This window comes from Aegilops tauschii, chromosome 2 (genome assembly GCF_002575655.3).
Source record: "Aegilops tauschii subsp. strangulata cultivar AL8/78 chromosome 2, Aet v6.0, whole genome shotgun sequence".
NCBI lineage: Eukaryota > Viridiplantae > Streptophyta > Magnoliopsida > Poales > Poaceae > Aegilops > Aegilops tauschii.
The window spans coordinates 38,490,803-38,509,305 of NC_053036.3; the positions used below are offsets into that span (position 1 = coordinate 38,490,803).

Below are 18,503 nucleotides of genomic sequence, written 5' to 3' on the forward strand. Positions count from 1 at the left end.
TAAAATAAGTGCATTACTTAAGGTTGACACGCAGGTCATTAAAGTGACAATCATATGGCTCCAGCCATCATGCCGAATCATGACACGCAGGTCATGTTAATTACATCATATAGTCATCTCATACATAATCAAATTGAATATGAGCATTGCTATACCATATCACATGCACATCCTGCAAAACCAAGTTAGACGCCTCTAATCGGTTTATGCAAAAATTTATTTTACGTGGCTTCTAAGGTTTTGACTTAAACCGCAGCTACCAACGTTTTATCATCAAGTATGATTATTCAAGTTGCTAGATTAACATCTCGGGTGTATGAAACACGAGATAATTAAATCTTGAGCCCCATACTAAACTTCGTCATACGCATGACCCCCGTGCAGATCATATCTGCAATGCCCTTTCATCTGCGAATTTCATCTTTCTTTTGACTACGGCAGAACCCAAAGAACTGATAGCACTTCCATGATCAATCAGGATCACGGATTGCCAGAACTTTGTCAAATTCCACCATGCTGTCTCGAGATTGAGCAAACGCAAATTCTAGGGAAGCAACAAGAATGTCGGGTAACAGATTTCATATGTCACCCGCATAAATAATTTTCAGCAATAGATCTCATCTACTACCTAATTATATTATGCAATACCCATACATCTCTATGTATTCTAGATCGCAACCTGCATCTACGCATAGCACGGCTCTTGATGCCACTAAAGGGTAACGCGACAGAAAACAAAAAAATTCCGACCTACGCACCAGCCCAGGACCACTATGGAGACTGCATACATGGTTTGATCTTTTTCGTTACCGACTCGTAGCGCAGCGGGAAGTAGAGTCGATGACGATCGGCGGTGCAGATCCCCGAAGCTAGGATTTACAACCTCCCAACCGCGAGGATGTATACCCTCATCTGCTCCTCAGACAGCCCTCCGGGAAGCGGTCGAACAGCCCCCCGAACGGTGTCGCGGACAGCCCTTCGGGAGGACCTTTCAAACTCGAACGGTCACTCGGACAGCCCTTCGGGAGGACCTTCGAAACTCGGACGGTCACACGGACAGCCCTTCGGGAGGCACTCACGAACTAAGACCGAAACTACGATCTCTCTACAGAGTTGCACACATACGGTGTCATCTATCCGGCAGGGTTTCGCTGTCCAGAACTAGTTCCTGCCGGAACCCAGACAGCCTTACGGCTCTACGAAACTCTTTTCGTGGGAGGGAGAGAAGAAGCCAGATAATGCATGGCATGTGTATGAGAGCAAGGGATGAAGAGATGGAAGCCCTCACCTCCTCTATTTATAGGAAAACCAAGGGGTAGTGTGCCTCCACAAATTACCAAAAACCCCCATGCATTAGGTCACACATGAGGGTGTTAAGGACAAAATGGGATGCCATGTAGAGCTCCAAGGAGCTCCACCACCCATGGCCGGCCACCCCTAGGGGGCCCCCCCAAATGGGGTTCCTTCCCTTGTAAGCCACTTCCTTCTAGAACTTTGACCAAGTCCAAAAAGGTGGCTCTCCAAAAATATCCCAAAAAGCACTTTCACTATTCAAGACGACATTTTTCAGCGTCCGTTCGAACTGAAAATATTTATGTGGGCTTAGAACATTTCCAGTACCCACTAAAATGATTTTCAACGCGTTCCGAAACAATTCCGGTTTTAGTGATTTTCATCTGCGAAACGCATCTGAAGTGGCTCCGGTAGCTCCGGAACATTTCCGGTTTTTATCTCAGAAAATTTCAAAAAGCTTCCAGAATGATTCTGGCATCCTCCAAGAATTATCAGGCATGTGCCGAAACCAATTTGACTGAATGGTGTATCCCGAAACAACTTTTCGGTATCATCAAAACTTATCCGATGACCTCTCTCTGCGGTACGATTTCGCTGTCCAAAACTTTTCGGTGTCCGAAACTTTTTCGGTGATTTTCTCTCAGACTCCCTGTCTAGTATTCAGCAGATAGATGACCCTTAAGCGTGTGACCCTATAGGTTCGGTGAAGTATAGACATGACCCGGAACCCCTTCCGATCAATGATCAACATCGGAGCCGTGGACACCCATATTGACCCTATACCCACACGAATAAATATTCGAGTGAACCTCCAGTTGCCGTGTGCTATTCCTGTTGCTTTGCGATATGTTACAAATACCCGAGGTGAGACATGTTGGCATTCCCGTGGATCAACAACTTGTCCACTATGCTAGTTACCTCGTTACCGGTTTTGTTCTCTTTTCTCGTTTCGTGTTCCGGCATCCCCGTGATCAAATCACAAAGTGTCTGGCCAGACGATGATGGACACCGTAACACCGAGAGGGCCCGAGTATATCTCTCCATCGTCGGAGGAGCAAATCCCAATCTCGAGCTATCAAGTTACTTAACATACTTTCCCATGAACCCGTAAGCCGCCATAATAGCCATCCAGTTACGGATGACGTTTAACAAACCCCAAAGTTCATGAAGCAAGCATGAAGAAACTCGATACTCTCATGGTCTAAGGAATTATGCAAACATTAACTATCTCTGTGTTATAAACCATTAACTTGTGACGAATGAATCTCTTAGCATAACATCAATCCGGGTCGATTTAACACAAATGTTCTCTTAACATTGTGCCCTCAAAATTGCTGGCATAGACATGCCCATGATCAGGAAAACAGAACCATCATGCAACACTTGAGCTAGTCTTAGAGGCCAGACTAGGAATACTTCTTACCGTTTATTATTCCACACGTGCATATGAGTCTTCCTCCGAGCCTCGTGGATATTGCAGACTCGAGAATCATTGCAGTTATAACATGGAACATAAACATAATTATGAACTCGGAGATAAATAATATCATTTATTATTGCCTCTAGGGCATATCTCCTACAGTCGCCGCACCCATGGAGCACGCCGTCGCCGGGCTATGCCGACGGGGACGCCCATGGTGGCTTCAACCCCAACATCACCTTCCCCCATGGGCGGCCCGTCCAGCGCACGCCCTCGCCCGCGTTCGCCGGCGTGCAGTACCCGCCGTACACGTACTCGCCGTCGGACTACGTAGCCTCACCGACGCCGCCTCTCCGCCGAAGCCTCTACTCACAAGCCTCTTCCTCGTCGCATCTTGGCGACGCCGACACGACGGAGGCCGACATGGAGGACATCATCGCAGCCGGCTCGGCTGCGGCCGCCGCTTCTTCCCCCGGGTTCGCTACGCAGGACCTCGCCGACGTGGACGACGAGCTCGACTACGGCGAGGAAGAGCCGGAGGAAGAGGAGGAGCCGGCGCCGATGAGGAAAAGCAAGAAGAAGAAGAAGAAGAAGAAGAAGAAGAAGAAGGCGGCCAAGTCCGGCGAGCCACGCATCAAATGGGCGTCCAAGGAAGAAGAGTGCCTCGCCGAAGCGTGGAAGGTCGTCTGCCTCGACCCGGTCACCGGCACGAATCAGAGCATCGAGACGTATTGGGACCGCATCAAGGCCGAGTTCGACGAGCGGAAGCTCGTCGACCCCTACTTCAAAGGCATGGACATGAAGCGGGGGTCGAAGGCGATGGCAAACCATTGGTCGCTCATTCAAACGGTGTGCAACAAATGGCATGGGATCGTCGAGGAGGTCGCGGCTCGCCCGGAGAGCGGCACCAGCATCGAGGATCAGGTATCGCACGCCGTCCATGTTGCTACCTTTCGCCGCGTGCGCGCTCTTTTGCCTTTGTGCGCGCCCTGGGCGTGCCCTGGCGCGCACTCTGGTGCCGACTGACGTTCTTTCTCAGCGCAGCTGCTGCGCATGTTCGCCATGTTCCGCGACGACAACAGCGACGTAGACTTCAAGTACCTCCACATCTTCAAGCGGATCGACAAGTGCGAGAAATGGGCGGCCGTCCGACGCACCCTCGCCAAGGCCAAAGAGACGTACAAGCCGGACGCGCCGACAGCGGGCGCGGCCGATGGACGCCCGGACGGCAACAAAGGTGCCAAGAAGGCGAAATACGCCGAGACGGCTGCCGCGAGCGTGCAGGAGTCCATCGAGCACTGCATCGCTGACGCCAAAACCAGGGCCGCCGAGCGAGAGGAGAAAACAGAGGCGAGGTGGGCTGTTTTGATGACGAACAGCGCCGTCAAACTCGACTTGCTCCGCGCCAACGCCGCCGTGAAACTCAAAGCTCAAGACGCCAAGAAGAGGAACAACGACCTCGCCTTCTTGATGGGCGGCGCTGACATGCTCCAAAGCGGCGACGAGAAGCTCAAGGCGTGGTTCTTGGCCGAGCGCGGCCTCATCCTGAACCAGATACCGGCGACGCCGACGCCGCCGCCCAGCCCGGCGGCTGATGACGACGAGACCAGGGCCGATGATGTCTCCGCCTCCGCGACGCCCAGCCCCACCGACGATGCCTCCGCCGCGCCCAGCAGCACAGAAGACGCGCCGAACAGCCCGGAAGCCGCGTCGATTCCTCCCAGCCCGCGTACGCCGACGACTACGCCGCCGGAGGTTGAACTCGACGCTTGATGTTCTCCTTCCGCGCCCTTCCTTTTTTGTACGCCAAACTACTGCGTGTCCTGTTATTTTGATCGCTGAACTGTGGCACCGAGTCGCCGAACTATTGCGATGATCGCCGGTTTGTTGTTTCTTTGAGCGGGAATGATGTTTTTCGAATATGGAGCGCCTTGGGGGGGGGGGGGGGGGGGGGGGGGCTGGGCGCGCGGCCGGGGAAAAACGAACCCCAGAGGCCGCCGATCTAGGTTCGGCTCGCCCCTAGGCCGGTTTTTTTCGACGCCCTGGGAGGCCGAACGGCTGGAGATGCTCTTAGCCCTTATTAGAATGGTCAACATGTCTACTACAATGTTAAATCCATCCATCCACCGTAATTTGTCTGGCCGAATTAATCACGCCGGCCCCCATATGGCCAAATTCCCCTATCCAGCCATTACGCGCGAGCGTCAGCGTTGGAGGAGCAGCGGTGGCAGAGCACGTACCCTGCCTCGCCTGTCTCCCCTGGACACGCTTTGCTCCGCTGCTCCACTGCTGCAACGGAGCAGTGGAGCTGCAATGCATCCTCTCTCCGATCTGCTCGCATGCACGTACTGTCAATAGCGGCAGCTTCTTATTGGCTCCTTTCTGCAGTGCAGACAATAGTTACTACTGGCCAGCGAGGAGAATGGAGCCCAAATGCAGCTCCACACTGTTGGATCGTAGGCCGGAAAATACGTGCACGCGTAGACAATGACCGGCCCATATTTGAGGGCTGTGGCCACCGGGTCGTTGACTTCGGGCGCCGGCCTTCCTCCACAAGCGCCGCAGTGGAGAGGTAGAGGAAGAAGACGGAGCGCCCCAAGTCCACCTCCTCCCTTCATCTCGGTGGCGGGCGAAACTCGGGCGCCTATCGGGTTCAACCCGCTCAGAGATTTGCCGATGAGGTAAAAAGGACATCCTCTCTCGTCTTTTCTTTGGATTGCTTCGACTAAATGCAATGTGGCTATGAAAATGAAAGAATGGTTGCAGTTGTGCAATGTTTGTGTTTAGCGATGTTTTCACATATTTTGAAGGATAACGGTCAAAAATGAATGATTCATAGGTAGTAATTAGTATGATGGGTGATTATGACCAATGATGTCCATCTTCATGGCGCAAAGGTGGGTCACTTTGAACAATTAGATGTCGAAGGCAAAGATGCAAAATTGGATCGATTCCAACCCACCGATTCTTCAAGGAAGAAAGCACTTTGGGACGCAAACAACATCATGGAGGAGGACTGCAGGTTGACGCAGGCCAGGATAGCCAAGGGGAAGCGGTTCATGATGATGGATGTGAATGCCATGGATCCATTTGCGAGATCGTTTTGGGAGTTGACGCAAGCAAAGATCATGCGTTCTAGGATGGTATGGAGCACCCAACACGCCAGAAGAGAGCATAGTGCGCTATGCCGAAGGAGGGGACAATGCACACACCGGAGGAGGGGACGATGCAAACACCGAAGCAGGAGACATATGATTGAATGCTTTATTTTTTACGCATGCAACTTAAAAAATTGCATGATTACTTTTGAGATTATATGAAACGTTCATGCAAACAAGGAGATTATATGAAACGCTTAATCCAAGTAATTGAATAAAAAGGAGGAGAAAACTGAAGGCTGAAATATTGCAACCCTGAGTTTGCACCTCGCTTGGGCAGCCTCTAAAATTTTATGGAACACGCTCCATGTATGTTTTGACAACCGCATATACGACGACTACGCTAGAGTTGCTCCTAGGGCTAGATTTAAAAAAAAAACTCCAAAGAAAGGGTATACATGGTTGAAGCCGCATGGAATGGCACAAGGGCATCTCCGACACTGACCCGCAAACCCAACATCGCATCCGTCCACGGACTGGAGGGGACCAGTCCGCAGACACTGGTGCGGGAGCTGGCCATCTAAAATTAGCCGCATACATCCGCCTCCATTTTTTTAAAGACCGCATACATCCACACGCTCAAAATAGTCGCATATCTAGTTTCAGATTAGCTAAAAAATGTTCAAATGTTCAAATGCATTAGTATTCTAATTTAAATATTACAGTCTAATAATGTTGTCCCCTTTAACTGCCCATAGATGCTCAATCAGATTTTCTTTCAGTTGCTCATGAGTTGCTCGATGCCGAATTTATTGATGCATGTGAACAAACTCATCAAATGTGGCTGGAGTCTGGTCTGAAAGTTCGATAGGATCACCCATGTTCTCAAATCCAAGCGCTACGACAACATCCTCACCCTTGTCCGCGACGACCATGTTATGCATGATCACACAACATGTTATCAACTCCCACAAGCTTACTGGATCTCATTGTTTAGCAGGTCCACGAAAACTGCAAAATGTGCCCACAGAACTCCAAATGCCCTCTCAACATCCTTTCTAGATGCTTCTTGTTTTTAGGCAAAGTGACACTTTTTCTAGCGAATTGGGTTAGAGAAGGTCTTGATAAAGGTAGCTCACAGAGGATAGATGTCATCAACCAAATAGTAGCCCATGTTATATTCATGACATTGACAGTATAGTAGCAATTGGGAGCTTTCTCTTCAGCCAGCCTGCCAAATAATTAATGGTGATTGCTGCAGCACATTGATGTCATTGTGATACCCGGACATGCCAAAGAAAGTGTGCCAAATTCAAATATCCTATAATGCAACTGCCTCAAGTATGATGGTGGGCTTCTTAACATGACCCTGAAATTGCCCTTATAGAGCTTTTGGGCAGTTCTTCCATCTTCAATGCATGCAGTTAAGAGAACTGAGCAAACCAGGCCATCCTCTTACTTCAGACATTGCCAAGATCATCTTGATGTCTGTGATAGTTGGTTCTCTCAGGTACCAAGGTCCAAACACTGAGGCGACGGTAGTAGCATATCTTACCATGGCATCTCTACATGTGCTCTCAGACATCCGTAAGTATTCGTCCCACGAATCAGTGGCCATGTCATATGGAACCATCCGCAGTGCGGCCGTGCACTTCTGGTAACTAGAGAACCCAATCCTTCCCACTACATGCTTCTTTAAGATGAAGTAGCCATCAAAGGACCGGACGCCATGGTAAAGACGATCGAAGACATTTTTCTGCATCCAAAAGCGGCGACGAAAATTGTCAGCGAATAGGGCATCCGGGGCAAACTAGTCATCCATCGGCGTCAAATGGCCGTGCGCCTTGTGGCGGTTGAGCACTCGATGTCCCTTGATCGATCCCTTGAAATTGACAACATGCTCTTCTGCACGCTCCACGTCTGCAAGGACCGCCTGCATCATTGTTGTCTCATCCATGTAGTCCTTGTTGAACGAGCCGTCGGACGACTCAATATAGTGCTCGTATATGTACTCCATATCCGAATCCATTACTTCATAGAAGAAGGGACAAAAAAATTTAGCATGGGCATTTCACCGAACACTTGCCGGGCATGGTGAGTACCATAGGTGCAGATGGTACCTGTGCATAGTGGCGGAGGCAGGAATGCATATAATCTGATGTTGGGGAGGGTCGGCTGCAGGCAACAGTAAAAAAATGTCACTGTTCATATGCATAATACAAAGGAAATTAGGACGTTGGGGAGGGCCCGGCCCTGGCTGGCCACCCCTGCCTCCGCCACTGCCTATGCAACAGACGGAGGAGAGGCATGGTACAAAGGCGGAGGACAAGCGGTGTGGTGCCCTGGTGTAGTGATGGAGGTGACCGAGTCATTGAGTTTTGGCAAGGGTGTGTCGGGGCGGCCGGGGTGGTGGAGCGGCGGCGAAGGCAAGAGAGAAAACGCTTGCAGAGAAAGATGGGAGGATGGTGGCTTGGGGTCCCAGCAGATAGGTTTGGGAGGGGTTTTGGGTTGGCTGAGCATGTCAAAGTCCTACGTGGATGTTGTTCGGACTCCCGCAAAGCCCCCCAAGTTTGTTTCGAGTTTGCGAGAAAAAAACACATCCGAACCGGTCGGCGGACCGATACAGGCCTGCGCTAGATGGCTAAGGGCGTCTGGACCATGCAATTCGGACGGTTGTGGGAGGTTTCATTGTCCACTTTAGAGATGCCCTAAGAGCATCTATATTCGGGCGCCCCAAACCTGCATCAAACCCCCAGACGGACGGCCCGGTCAGTGACCGGTCAAAAAAGCATCTACAAAAGGAGTTTCTTGCAATTTTCCTCCTAAAACATATGTGAACTAAATCCATACATAATATCACTGGCCCTAAATTGTTTCTTGCTTTTCTGGTGTTGGCTCAATAGTACAACACCTTAACCAAAAGTGAACTTGGCTGGTCAGCTTCATTTTGGTTGGACTCAAATATGCCAAATATCTTGATAACATGAATATCAAAAGGGGAATTGCAACCCTTTAGTGGAATTAGAGTGGACAGATAACTTGAGAAAGAAAAACATTATCTGCAAGCTGCAAAACAAATACAACATGAAGCGATAAATTACGTGCACTTTCAGGTTACAACATGATGTGACAACAACCTACAAATCGTTGCATGTGCTGACTTAAGACACCATCAGAGTATCTGGCCTGGCTCAGTGGGGCCTTAGCACGATGATTTCCCCGCTGTCTACTACAACAAGTTTGGCCCGGCTCTAGTGTGGGAGGGGTGATGACGGCAGCATACCTTTGGCTCGCTTCAGTGCTTGTAGTCGTCGCTAGTTTGTCTATGCACATGGATGTAATGTTTATTATTTCTACATTCTTTGTACTGCCATGGCATGATGAATAGATCGAAAATTTTCTCGTACAAAAAAGAGTAATAACAATATCATCTTAGTACCTCAATGATACCTACTTACGAATCCTAGCGTCATGTGCGAATGGCACGACCTCCGAATCAGGCTCATAATTCCCTGACTTCACATGTTTCTTCACGTGCGCCCCTCATCAATTTAGCAAACCAAAAGTATTATGTGCTTGAAAAGCACCCCGTCTCTTATTTTTTTTTTTTTTGTCTAAAATAGTGAAAATCAATACTTTACAAATTCATGATCTTCAAGCAAAGTACGATTCAAAGATCTGACATCCTGCTAATATGAGAAAAGGACTTCATGCCAAAGTGGTTAATTGTTTTCCCAGTTAGTTGTGATCATTTTCTGATCTCATCAGGGTATTCAAATCTTAATGTGATTTAAGATACACATTGTTATTATAAGATCTAAGTACTACAAGAAAAATAACTACTAGAAATACAGTTCGCGCGGCAATGGCCTCCTACCCGTTTAGGCACGCCTTGTATTATTTTCGCGAAATACCTCAAAAAAACAAGGGAGAGAAGCCAAAAAACATACAAAAAATTGCAAAATTCAATAGAGCATTAGGTGGGATAAATCTAGAGTTTTATTAGCGAGGGCCTCATTAAAAAACCTTCCATCCCGACGAAGTAAAAGAGGGCCGTTGACTTCGAGCACCAGCCTTCCTCCACAAGCGCCGCAATGAAGAAATAGAGAAAGAAGATGGGGCGCCCCAAGTCCACCTCCTCCCTTCATCTCGTCGGCGGGCGAAACTCGGGCGCCTTTTGTTTGGATTGCTTCGATTGAATGCAATGTGACACTTTGATGGGTTATTCGTCTAACCAATGATATCGATCTTCATGGCGCAAAGGTGGGTCACTTTGAACAATTAGATGCCGAGGGCAAGGATACATAATTGGATTGATTCCAACCCACACCGGTTCGTTGAGGAAGAAAGCAATTTGGGTCGCAAAAAGGCACCATGGAGGAGGACAGGTTGACGCAAGCCAGGATAGCCGAGGGGAAGCAGTTCATTATGCTGGATTCCAATGCCATGGATCCAATTGCGAGATCGTTTTTGGTAGTTGACGCGAGCGGAGATCACGATTTATAGAATGGCATGGAGCTCGTAACACGCCAGAGGAGGTGACTAAGCACACACCGGAGGAGGGGATGATGGTGATGATGCACACATAGGAGGAGAGGACGATGCAAACACTGAAGCATGCGACATGTGATGTGTGCATATGGTTGAATGCTTTATTTTATTTTTTATGCTCAGGTAACTTCTTTAAAAAATATGAGCATGATTATTTTTGAGATTTTATGAAACGTTCCGGCAAAAAGGAGATTATATGAAACGTTTAATTCAACGGGCGTGCTAAAACTCAGTCGACTGAGATTTAATGAAGTCTCAGTCGACCTTGCAATTTTGTCCCATCGTTTGCAACATTTTTTCCTGCCGGTTACAACATCCGTCTTGCTGGTTGTAGCATGTCGTACCTCGTCAATTGTAGCACTTCATCTCACCGGTCACAACATCCTTCTTTGACGGTTGTAGCATTTTTAGTCAGAACGGTTATAGCATATGTTGTCGTTGCTTGCAGTACTGTTGCAACATTTTTCATCACCGTTTGTAGCATCCAGCCATGCCACTTGCAACACCACAACTACGCTGACATCACTCGACTGAGACTTCGTTAAGTCTCAATCGACTGAGTTCTAGACAGACAAGTGATTGAATGAATATGAGAAAAAAAATGGAAGGTTGAAATATGGCAGCTCTGAGTATGCACCTCTCCTCGGCAACCTCTAAAATTGATGGAACGCGCTCCATATACGTTTTGACCACTGTACATAATACGACTATGATAGAGTTGCTCTTAGGACTAGATTTCAAAAAAAATAGCTCCGAAGAGGGGGTTGTTGGGGAACGTAATAATTTCAAAAAATTTCCTACGCACACGCAAGATCATGGTGATGCATAGCAACGAGAAAGGAGAGTGTCGTCTACGTACCCTCGTAGACCGTAAGCGGAAGCGTTATGACAACGCGGTTAATGTAGTCGTACGTCTTCACGATTGACCGATCCTCAGTACCGAACGTACGGCACCTCCGCGTTCAGCACACGTTCAGCTCAGTGACGTCCCGCGAACTCACGATCCAGTAGAGCTTCGGGGAAGAGCTTCGTCAGCACGACAGCGTGGTGACGGTGTTGATGAAGTTACCGGCGCAGGGCTTCGCCTAAGCACCGCTACGATATGACCGAGGTGGATTATGATGGAGGGGGGCACCGCACACGGCTAAGAGATCAGTGATCAATTATTGTGTCTATATGGGGTGCCCCCTGGCCACATATATAAAGGAGTGGAGGAGGGGGAGAGGCCGGCCCTCCTAGGCGTGCCCCAAGGGGAGTCCTACTCCCACCGGGAGTAGGATTCCCCCCCCCCCTTCCATGTAGTAGGAGTAGGAGAGAAGGAAAGGGAAAAGATAAGAGAAGGAAGGAGGGGGTGCCGCCCCTCCCCCTAGTTCGGACTAGGCCTTGTGGGGGCGCGCAGCCTCCCCTCTCTCTTTCCCCTAAAGCCCAATAAGGCCCATGTACTCCCCGGCGAATTCCCTTAACTCTCCGGTACTCCGAAAAATACCCGAATCACTCGGAACCTTTCCGATGTCCGAATATAGTCGTCCAATATATCGATCTTTACGTCTCGATCATTTCGAGACTCCTTGTCATGTCCCCGATCTCATCCGGGACTCCGAACTACCTTCGGTACATCAAAACACATAAACTCATAATACCGATCGTCACCGAACGTTAAGCGTGCGGACCCTACCGGTTCGAGAACTATGTAGACATGACCAAGACTCATCTCTGGTCAATAACCAATAGAGGAACCTGGATGCTCATATTGGTTACTACATATTCTACGAAGATCTTTATCGGTCAAACCGCATAACAACATACGTTGTTCCCTTTGTCATCGGTATGTTACTTGTCCGAGATTCGGTCGTCGGTATCCTCATACCTATCTCAATCTCGTTACCGGCAAGTCTCTTTACTCGTTCCGTAATGCATCATCCCGCAACTAACTCATTAGTCACATTGCTTGCAAGGCTTATAGTGATGTGCATTACCGAGAGGGCCCAGAGATACCTCTCCGACAATCAAAGTGACAAATCCTAGTCTCGATCTATGCCAACTCAACAAGTACCATCGGAGACACCTGTAGAGCACCTTTATAATCACCCAGTTACGTTGTGATGTTTGGTAGCACACAAAGTGTTCCTCCGGTAATCGGGAGTTGCATAATCTCATAGTCATAGGAACATGTATAAGTCATGAAGAAAGCAATAGCAGTAAACTAAAACGATCATGTGCTAAGCTAAAGGAATGGGTCAAGTCAATCACATCATTCTCCTAATAATGTGATCCCGTTTATCAAATGACAACTCATGTCTATGGTTAGAAAACTTAACCATCTTTGATAAACGAGCTAGTCAAGTAGAGGCATACTAGTGACACTTTGTTTGTCTATGTATTCACACATGTATTATGTTTCTGGTTAATACAATTCTAGCATGAATAATAAATATTTATCATGAAATAGGGAAATAAATAATAACTTTATTATTGCCTCTAGGGCATATTTCCTTCAGGGGTATACATGGCTGAACCGGCAGGGAAATGCATAAGGGCATCTCCAACGCTGACCCATAAATTCCCTCCCACATCCATCTGCGGACAAGGGGAGGGGGACCAGTCTGCGAACAAGGATGCGGGAGCCAACCATCCAATGCTGCCCGCATACATTTCAACCACCGTGTGAACTAACCCGACAATATTCATGCAAATACGGCGGGTTTCATATAAACCGGGCGAAATTCATTACATGTTGAACATTTTTTTAACTAATAAACTATGTCGAACTAAGGTGAAACTAGTCTACGGCCGATGCCGGTGGATATCCGTTCCGACGACATGGATACCCTTGACTAGTCTACGGCCGGGCACACGGCGGATCTCCATTGTTTTCCCCGTGTTCAGTAGCCCGCTCATCGGACTGTCGTGAGCCCCAGAGATATATGCTTCAATGCAAAGGTCGACTCACTTCCCCTCGTCCGGCAGTGCCTCTCATTGGAGTGGCACCGCCGAGATATGATTCAGCCGAGGGGAAGGGCGCCCTCCGCTTCCGTGAAGCATGGATCAAGGTTGGTTTTTGGGGCGGGTGACAGCGGTGGTCTGCGACCGGGCAATGCACCAGCTGTGTACATTGGCGTTGCCTGGGCGGTGACCTTCATGGGACCCAAGAGGCGGTGGCCTCCCATGTTCTACTTCTCCTCGATGATGGCGGCGGGTACGGGCGTGCTGGGTGATGCCTCGTCAACTCCGCAAAGCCCGCTGCTTTCTCCGCCGGCAGCGTGTGGTTACGCGAACGTCGACTGCGGATGGCGCGGTCACAGGCACGGGAGGAGCGGTACGACACGGCGTCGTCCACGGCAACCACGATGCCCGTGCCACCGCGCGCCGCTTCAACGCCGGGAGTGAGAGGTCGCATCCGTTCTGCGCCGGTGTGAATGCGGAGCGGCCGTTCTACAACGGCATGAATGCGGGCAGCTGGCGCCGGACGGAAACATACGCGGGCGCGGGTGGGGGTTAATGGTGGGCCAGTCAGAACCGGATGTGAGAGTGGTTCGGACGCCTGTAAAGCAAAGCCCTCCTAGTTTATTCCGGTTTGCGGAAAGAAAAATTCAGACCGCCAATCGAATCGATACAGATCCGCGTTGAAGATACAGATCCGCGTTGAATGGCACGACACGCCTCGTGGTTGCGGGTGCTCAAGGGTCCAAGTTGTTGGAGATGGCCTGGTACGCTGGCTGGCTGGCCGGCAAAGAGGTGTGGATGCATGGAGCAGCGGCAGTACGTACGTACGCACTGCAGAGTGGGTCCAGCCGAAGCATCGGGCGTCGACCATCAAGGCTAGTTATTTGTCCTGCAGCTAGCTAGCAAAGCCTGGCCTGGGCTGGGCTGAGCTGGGGCCGAGCACTTGATGGCAATCACAGGCGCCACTCCACTGTGATCGACGTCGCTTTCCCCTCTCCCGTTAAACCCATGCACACAGTCGCGGCCAGCCTAGCTGCGCTACGCATCGCACGGGACGCCATTCAATAACCCGCTCACGGCTAACCTAATTCCCTCCCCGCCAGGAAACCCTCCGTCCACATCGATCCCATGATTCCCATCTCCACCTCCGTCTCCCTCCGTATATACGCGCCCGTGTCCCCTCCCCCCTTCCTTCCCTGCGTCCGTGGCCAGCACCCAATCCACAGCCGTACCTTGCTCGCTGGCCGGCTAGCCGCCTCTCGCTTCCTACGTACGTGCGTACGTCGTCAGATGGCGTCGACGACGGCCGACGACGCGGCGGCGGGGCGGCGCAAGGCGGGCACTCCGCCGGCCCTGCCGCCGCCCCCGGCGGAGCAGGCGGTGAGGTGCCCGCGCTGCGACTCGCCCAACACCAAGTTCTGCTACTACAACAACTACAGCCTGTCGCAGCCGCGCCACTTCTGCAAGACCTGCCGCCGGTACTGGACCAAGGGCGGCGCGCTCCGCAGCGTCCCCGTCGGCGGCGGCTGCCGCAAGAACAAGCGCTCCCGCTCCGGCTCCTCCTCCTCCTCCCGCGGCCTCTCCCTCACCACGCCGGCCGGGGGCGGCGCCGACCAGGACCAGCAGCACGCGGCGAGGATGAGCATGGGCGGGTTTCCTGGCGGCGGCGGCGGCGACTTCCGCGGCGTGGTCGGCATGCTGCCGGTGCTCCACTCCCCGGCCGTCGTCGGCCAGTACGTGCCGTTCGGGGACTGGTCCTCGGGGGAAACCAACGGCGGGGGCGCGGCAGGCCGCGCGACGAACGGGTCGGCGGGAGCCGGAAACGGGGCGGCGAGCAGCGCCATCGCGTCGTCCATCGAGTCGCTCAGCTTCATCAACCAGGACCTCCACTGGAAGCTGCAGCAGCAGCGGGTCGCCACCATGTTCCTCGGCCCGCCTAGCGCCTCCTCCTCCTCCCACCCCCACGCCGTCGGTGGCGGGAGCAATGGCATGCCAGCCGCCGCCCAGTTCGGAGGAGGCGGCGCCTTCCTGCAGATGGCGGGGCTATCCGGCTGCATGGAGACGCTGCCGGCGACCACGACATGGTTCATGGACAACTCCTACGCGTTGCCTTCCCCGCCCCGACCCGCTGCCGGCGTGGGCGCCGCCAGTAGCAACATCAACAGCGGCCGGAGTAGCGGCGGCGGCGGGGATGATAACGCCACGTCGGACAACAACAACTGCGGCGGCTCGATCCCGTCATGGGGCGACATTTCGACGTTCGCAATGCTGCCGTAGAAACTTCAACGACTTCCGAGTGCGGATTCCGAAGGAATCGAGCTTGTTGCTAGGGAGGCTAATTTATCCCTGTTATTAATTCATTAGCGGATGGTTGGTCTCTAACTGGGTTGAGATATACTAAGTGTATTAATTTTAGTTCTTATTATGAAGTGATATAGTGCCTGTCAGTTGTCACAGAACCCTAATCAGCAATCCATGTATCATGTAATTTTCTTTACCGTTTCTTCGTTTATTTTGTTTCATTTTCATTCGCTTTTGCCTTTGTCTATGCATTTTTACATGCATTCGTGTTGTTAAATGACTTGGGAGCGACCATCTGTAAGTCGTGTAAAAATTAAATTTAATGTAAGTTAAACTTTTTCATATATTGTTCTTCTTCCTCTTCGGGTTCTCCTTTCCCACACTACTTGTTGTCACCGGCCGAACCGCCTGCCACCGTGGCAGGCGGCACTTCCATCAGCCTCACGGCTCCACCCTTCCCTCGCCTTCGGCCTAGCCGGCCATCCGTCTAACCCCCGCTCCCCCTCCCCCTCCCCCACACCCCACACCCAAACACACACCTTCTGTTCTTCTCCAACACCGGCAGCTCCACCCCGCACCTAAGTATCAAATCTCCGACCCACCTCTGCCTAAGATGACGCGGCGAGCCATGTCACTTCGGCTCTAGTTCGTTCCCGAATCGGCCTCACATACGGCCCCGTGTAAAGCAGCCACCCGTCGCGGCGCCCCAGGCCTGGCCTCGGAGCCTCGCCCGCCTCCTTCTCTTCTCACAAGAAATTGAATTACACGGAAATTCAGATAACTTGCAAATAGCTCGTGCGAGATGACTTAGATAAACGTGTTCGACTTGAGCTAGATGACGTTGTGTTTGTGTCTAGCCTCTTTTTTTCACCTATTGAGTTACATGTAAGCTAGACAGACTGATCCATGAGAAATGGGCTCAAGTCATTGACGTTTATAACCATCTTTATCATACAAGATTGGTACTTCAGTTGCCATATACGCCATCTCTCTCTCGAAAAGTGCAAGTAGAGGCCGACCTTCATTGAGCTCTTTTTATTCAGGGAAAATGCGTTTTTCACACATCCAAATAATCTGGAAAAAAGTATACATGTAGACATACAGTTGTAGTACACATGTATACAATTTGATGAACATATATATTCATATGTGATGTACACAAAAAGACAAGTACACAGATTAAAATTGGCTTTTCCTTTGTTGTATTTGGGCCAAATATTTATCTCTTTTTGGTAGCATGCAAATAATCAAATTAGTTGGAAATTTTGTACGTACTTGAAGAATATGCATATCTTTGTAGAAAAAAATTAACAACTTTTGAATCTTTTAAATGTATTTTGTTTCTTTTTAAACGAGCAGCTCCGACGTCGGTCGTTATTGGCCGCACTCACCTCTTTCTCTCTCTCAAAAAAGAACGATGCAGGGTTGCAGGAAGTAGCAATACATTCATGGCCGCCAATGTGAAGCCCTAAACCAGTAATGGCGAGGCAGGTTGTCAGAGCCTATTAACTCCATCCCCAGTGGTAAGTACGAGAGAGCAAGATATGATGGATGCATCATGGATGGTTCCGAAATGAAGGCTCCTTTTTCATCTTCCCAGTAAGATTCTTCCATTCCTAGGAGTATCGATCACACCCAAGGCCGACATGAAAGCAGTAATTCTTACCCTCCAACAGGAGCGAAGACTGTTGTGAGATCTTGAATACGTACTCACTTCAGATCGATCTAGGAGCCTAGCTAGGCTGTTGGGGACCACCTCGGCTCGAGCTCGATTAATTTCACCACTATTAGAGCATATGGCTAAGGGCGTGTTCGGATCCCCTCCAGCTTCAAAAACTCCACAAATTCAGCTTCTCTCAAAGTAGCTTCCCGCTCCACCTGGCGAATTCCATCCGTTCGGCATTGAGCATAGCTTCTCCCATCGCCACCTTCGGCTGGCAGCCCAGCTGTGGAGACAGTTGGTCTGTTCAGTGCCACTTTCGGCCCGCTGGAACCAGCCCAGTTTGGGATGTTGCTCCTCGCTCGTGCAAGGTAATTCGGGCATCAATAGCGTTGCCACGTCGGGCTGGCCTCCTCCTTCCGCTGAGCTCGTTGCTCCTGGTTGGCGGTGAGGGGACTACACCGAAGGGACGGAATCTGACGGGGATAGGCCTGGAACGGCTTGATCTACCACCGGATAGGAGTGGCGGCCGGCGACGGACTGGCGGCGGTGGTCACGGCGGCGGCTAGGTTTGGCGCTAGGAAGAGGAACTAAGGAACTGTAAAGAGAGAGAGGTGTCGGGGCGAGCCTTGCGGATCGTTTCTCGATTTGGCAGTGGCAGCCTATTGTAATTATGTCGAACTCCACACTTCTCCATTTCGTGAAGCTGGCTTTAGCAACTTCGGCATTTTGCACTAGAGGATCGCAACACTTCACGAAGCCCACTCCACAGAGCTCAGACATTCTGTCCGGCTCTGCGCATGGAGTTGGAGAAGCGCGGAGCAGGAGGAGTTCCGAACATAGCCTAATAGTATAGTCAGCTGATGGTTATACGATGTTTTCATATTATGTAAAGCCACCATTTATAATCACTAGTATATGATGTAGAAATCCAATTCGATTATTGGGAGCATATGCTCTTGCCCACTAATTTGTTTCTAATGTAAAAAAATGAAAAAATAGATGTGTTCATTGTCACACCCAAATGTTACCTTCAAATTTTTAGTGAAAAATCTTAAGCATTTTGACTTGTGCGAAAAAACAAATGAAACGCCAAATGTTACACTTAATTTTGTTTTTTCACCGACGAAGCACCGCTATCCCGTTTCGCATGAAAATTGTCAAGCACACTTGCTAGACTAACATGAACATTCACAAAAAGAATTATAATTTTTATATTGTATTTACTATTTGTTTT

The 18,503-nt window shown here is 50.2% G+C and overlaps 1 protein-coding gene across 1 annotated transcript; it reads left to right on the plus strand.

Annotated features, from left to right (window-relative positions):
* The first annotated feature begins 14,337 nt into the window (after positions 1-14,337).
* Positions 14,338-15,948, plus strand: LOC109743677 (uncharacterized). The gene has a single exon (XM_020302766.4). It carries the CDS (start codon positions 14,434-14,436, stop codon positions 15,580-15,582), a length of 1,149 nt encoding a protein of 382 aa, XP_020158355.2. The 5' UTR covers positions 14,338-14,433; the 3' UTR covers positions 15,583-15,948.
* The last annotated feature ends 2,555 nt before the right edge of the window (positions 15,949-18,503 follow it).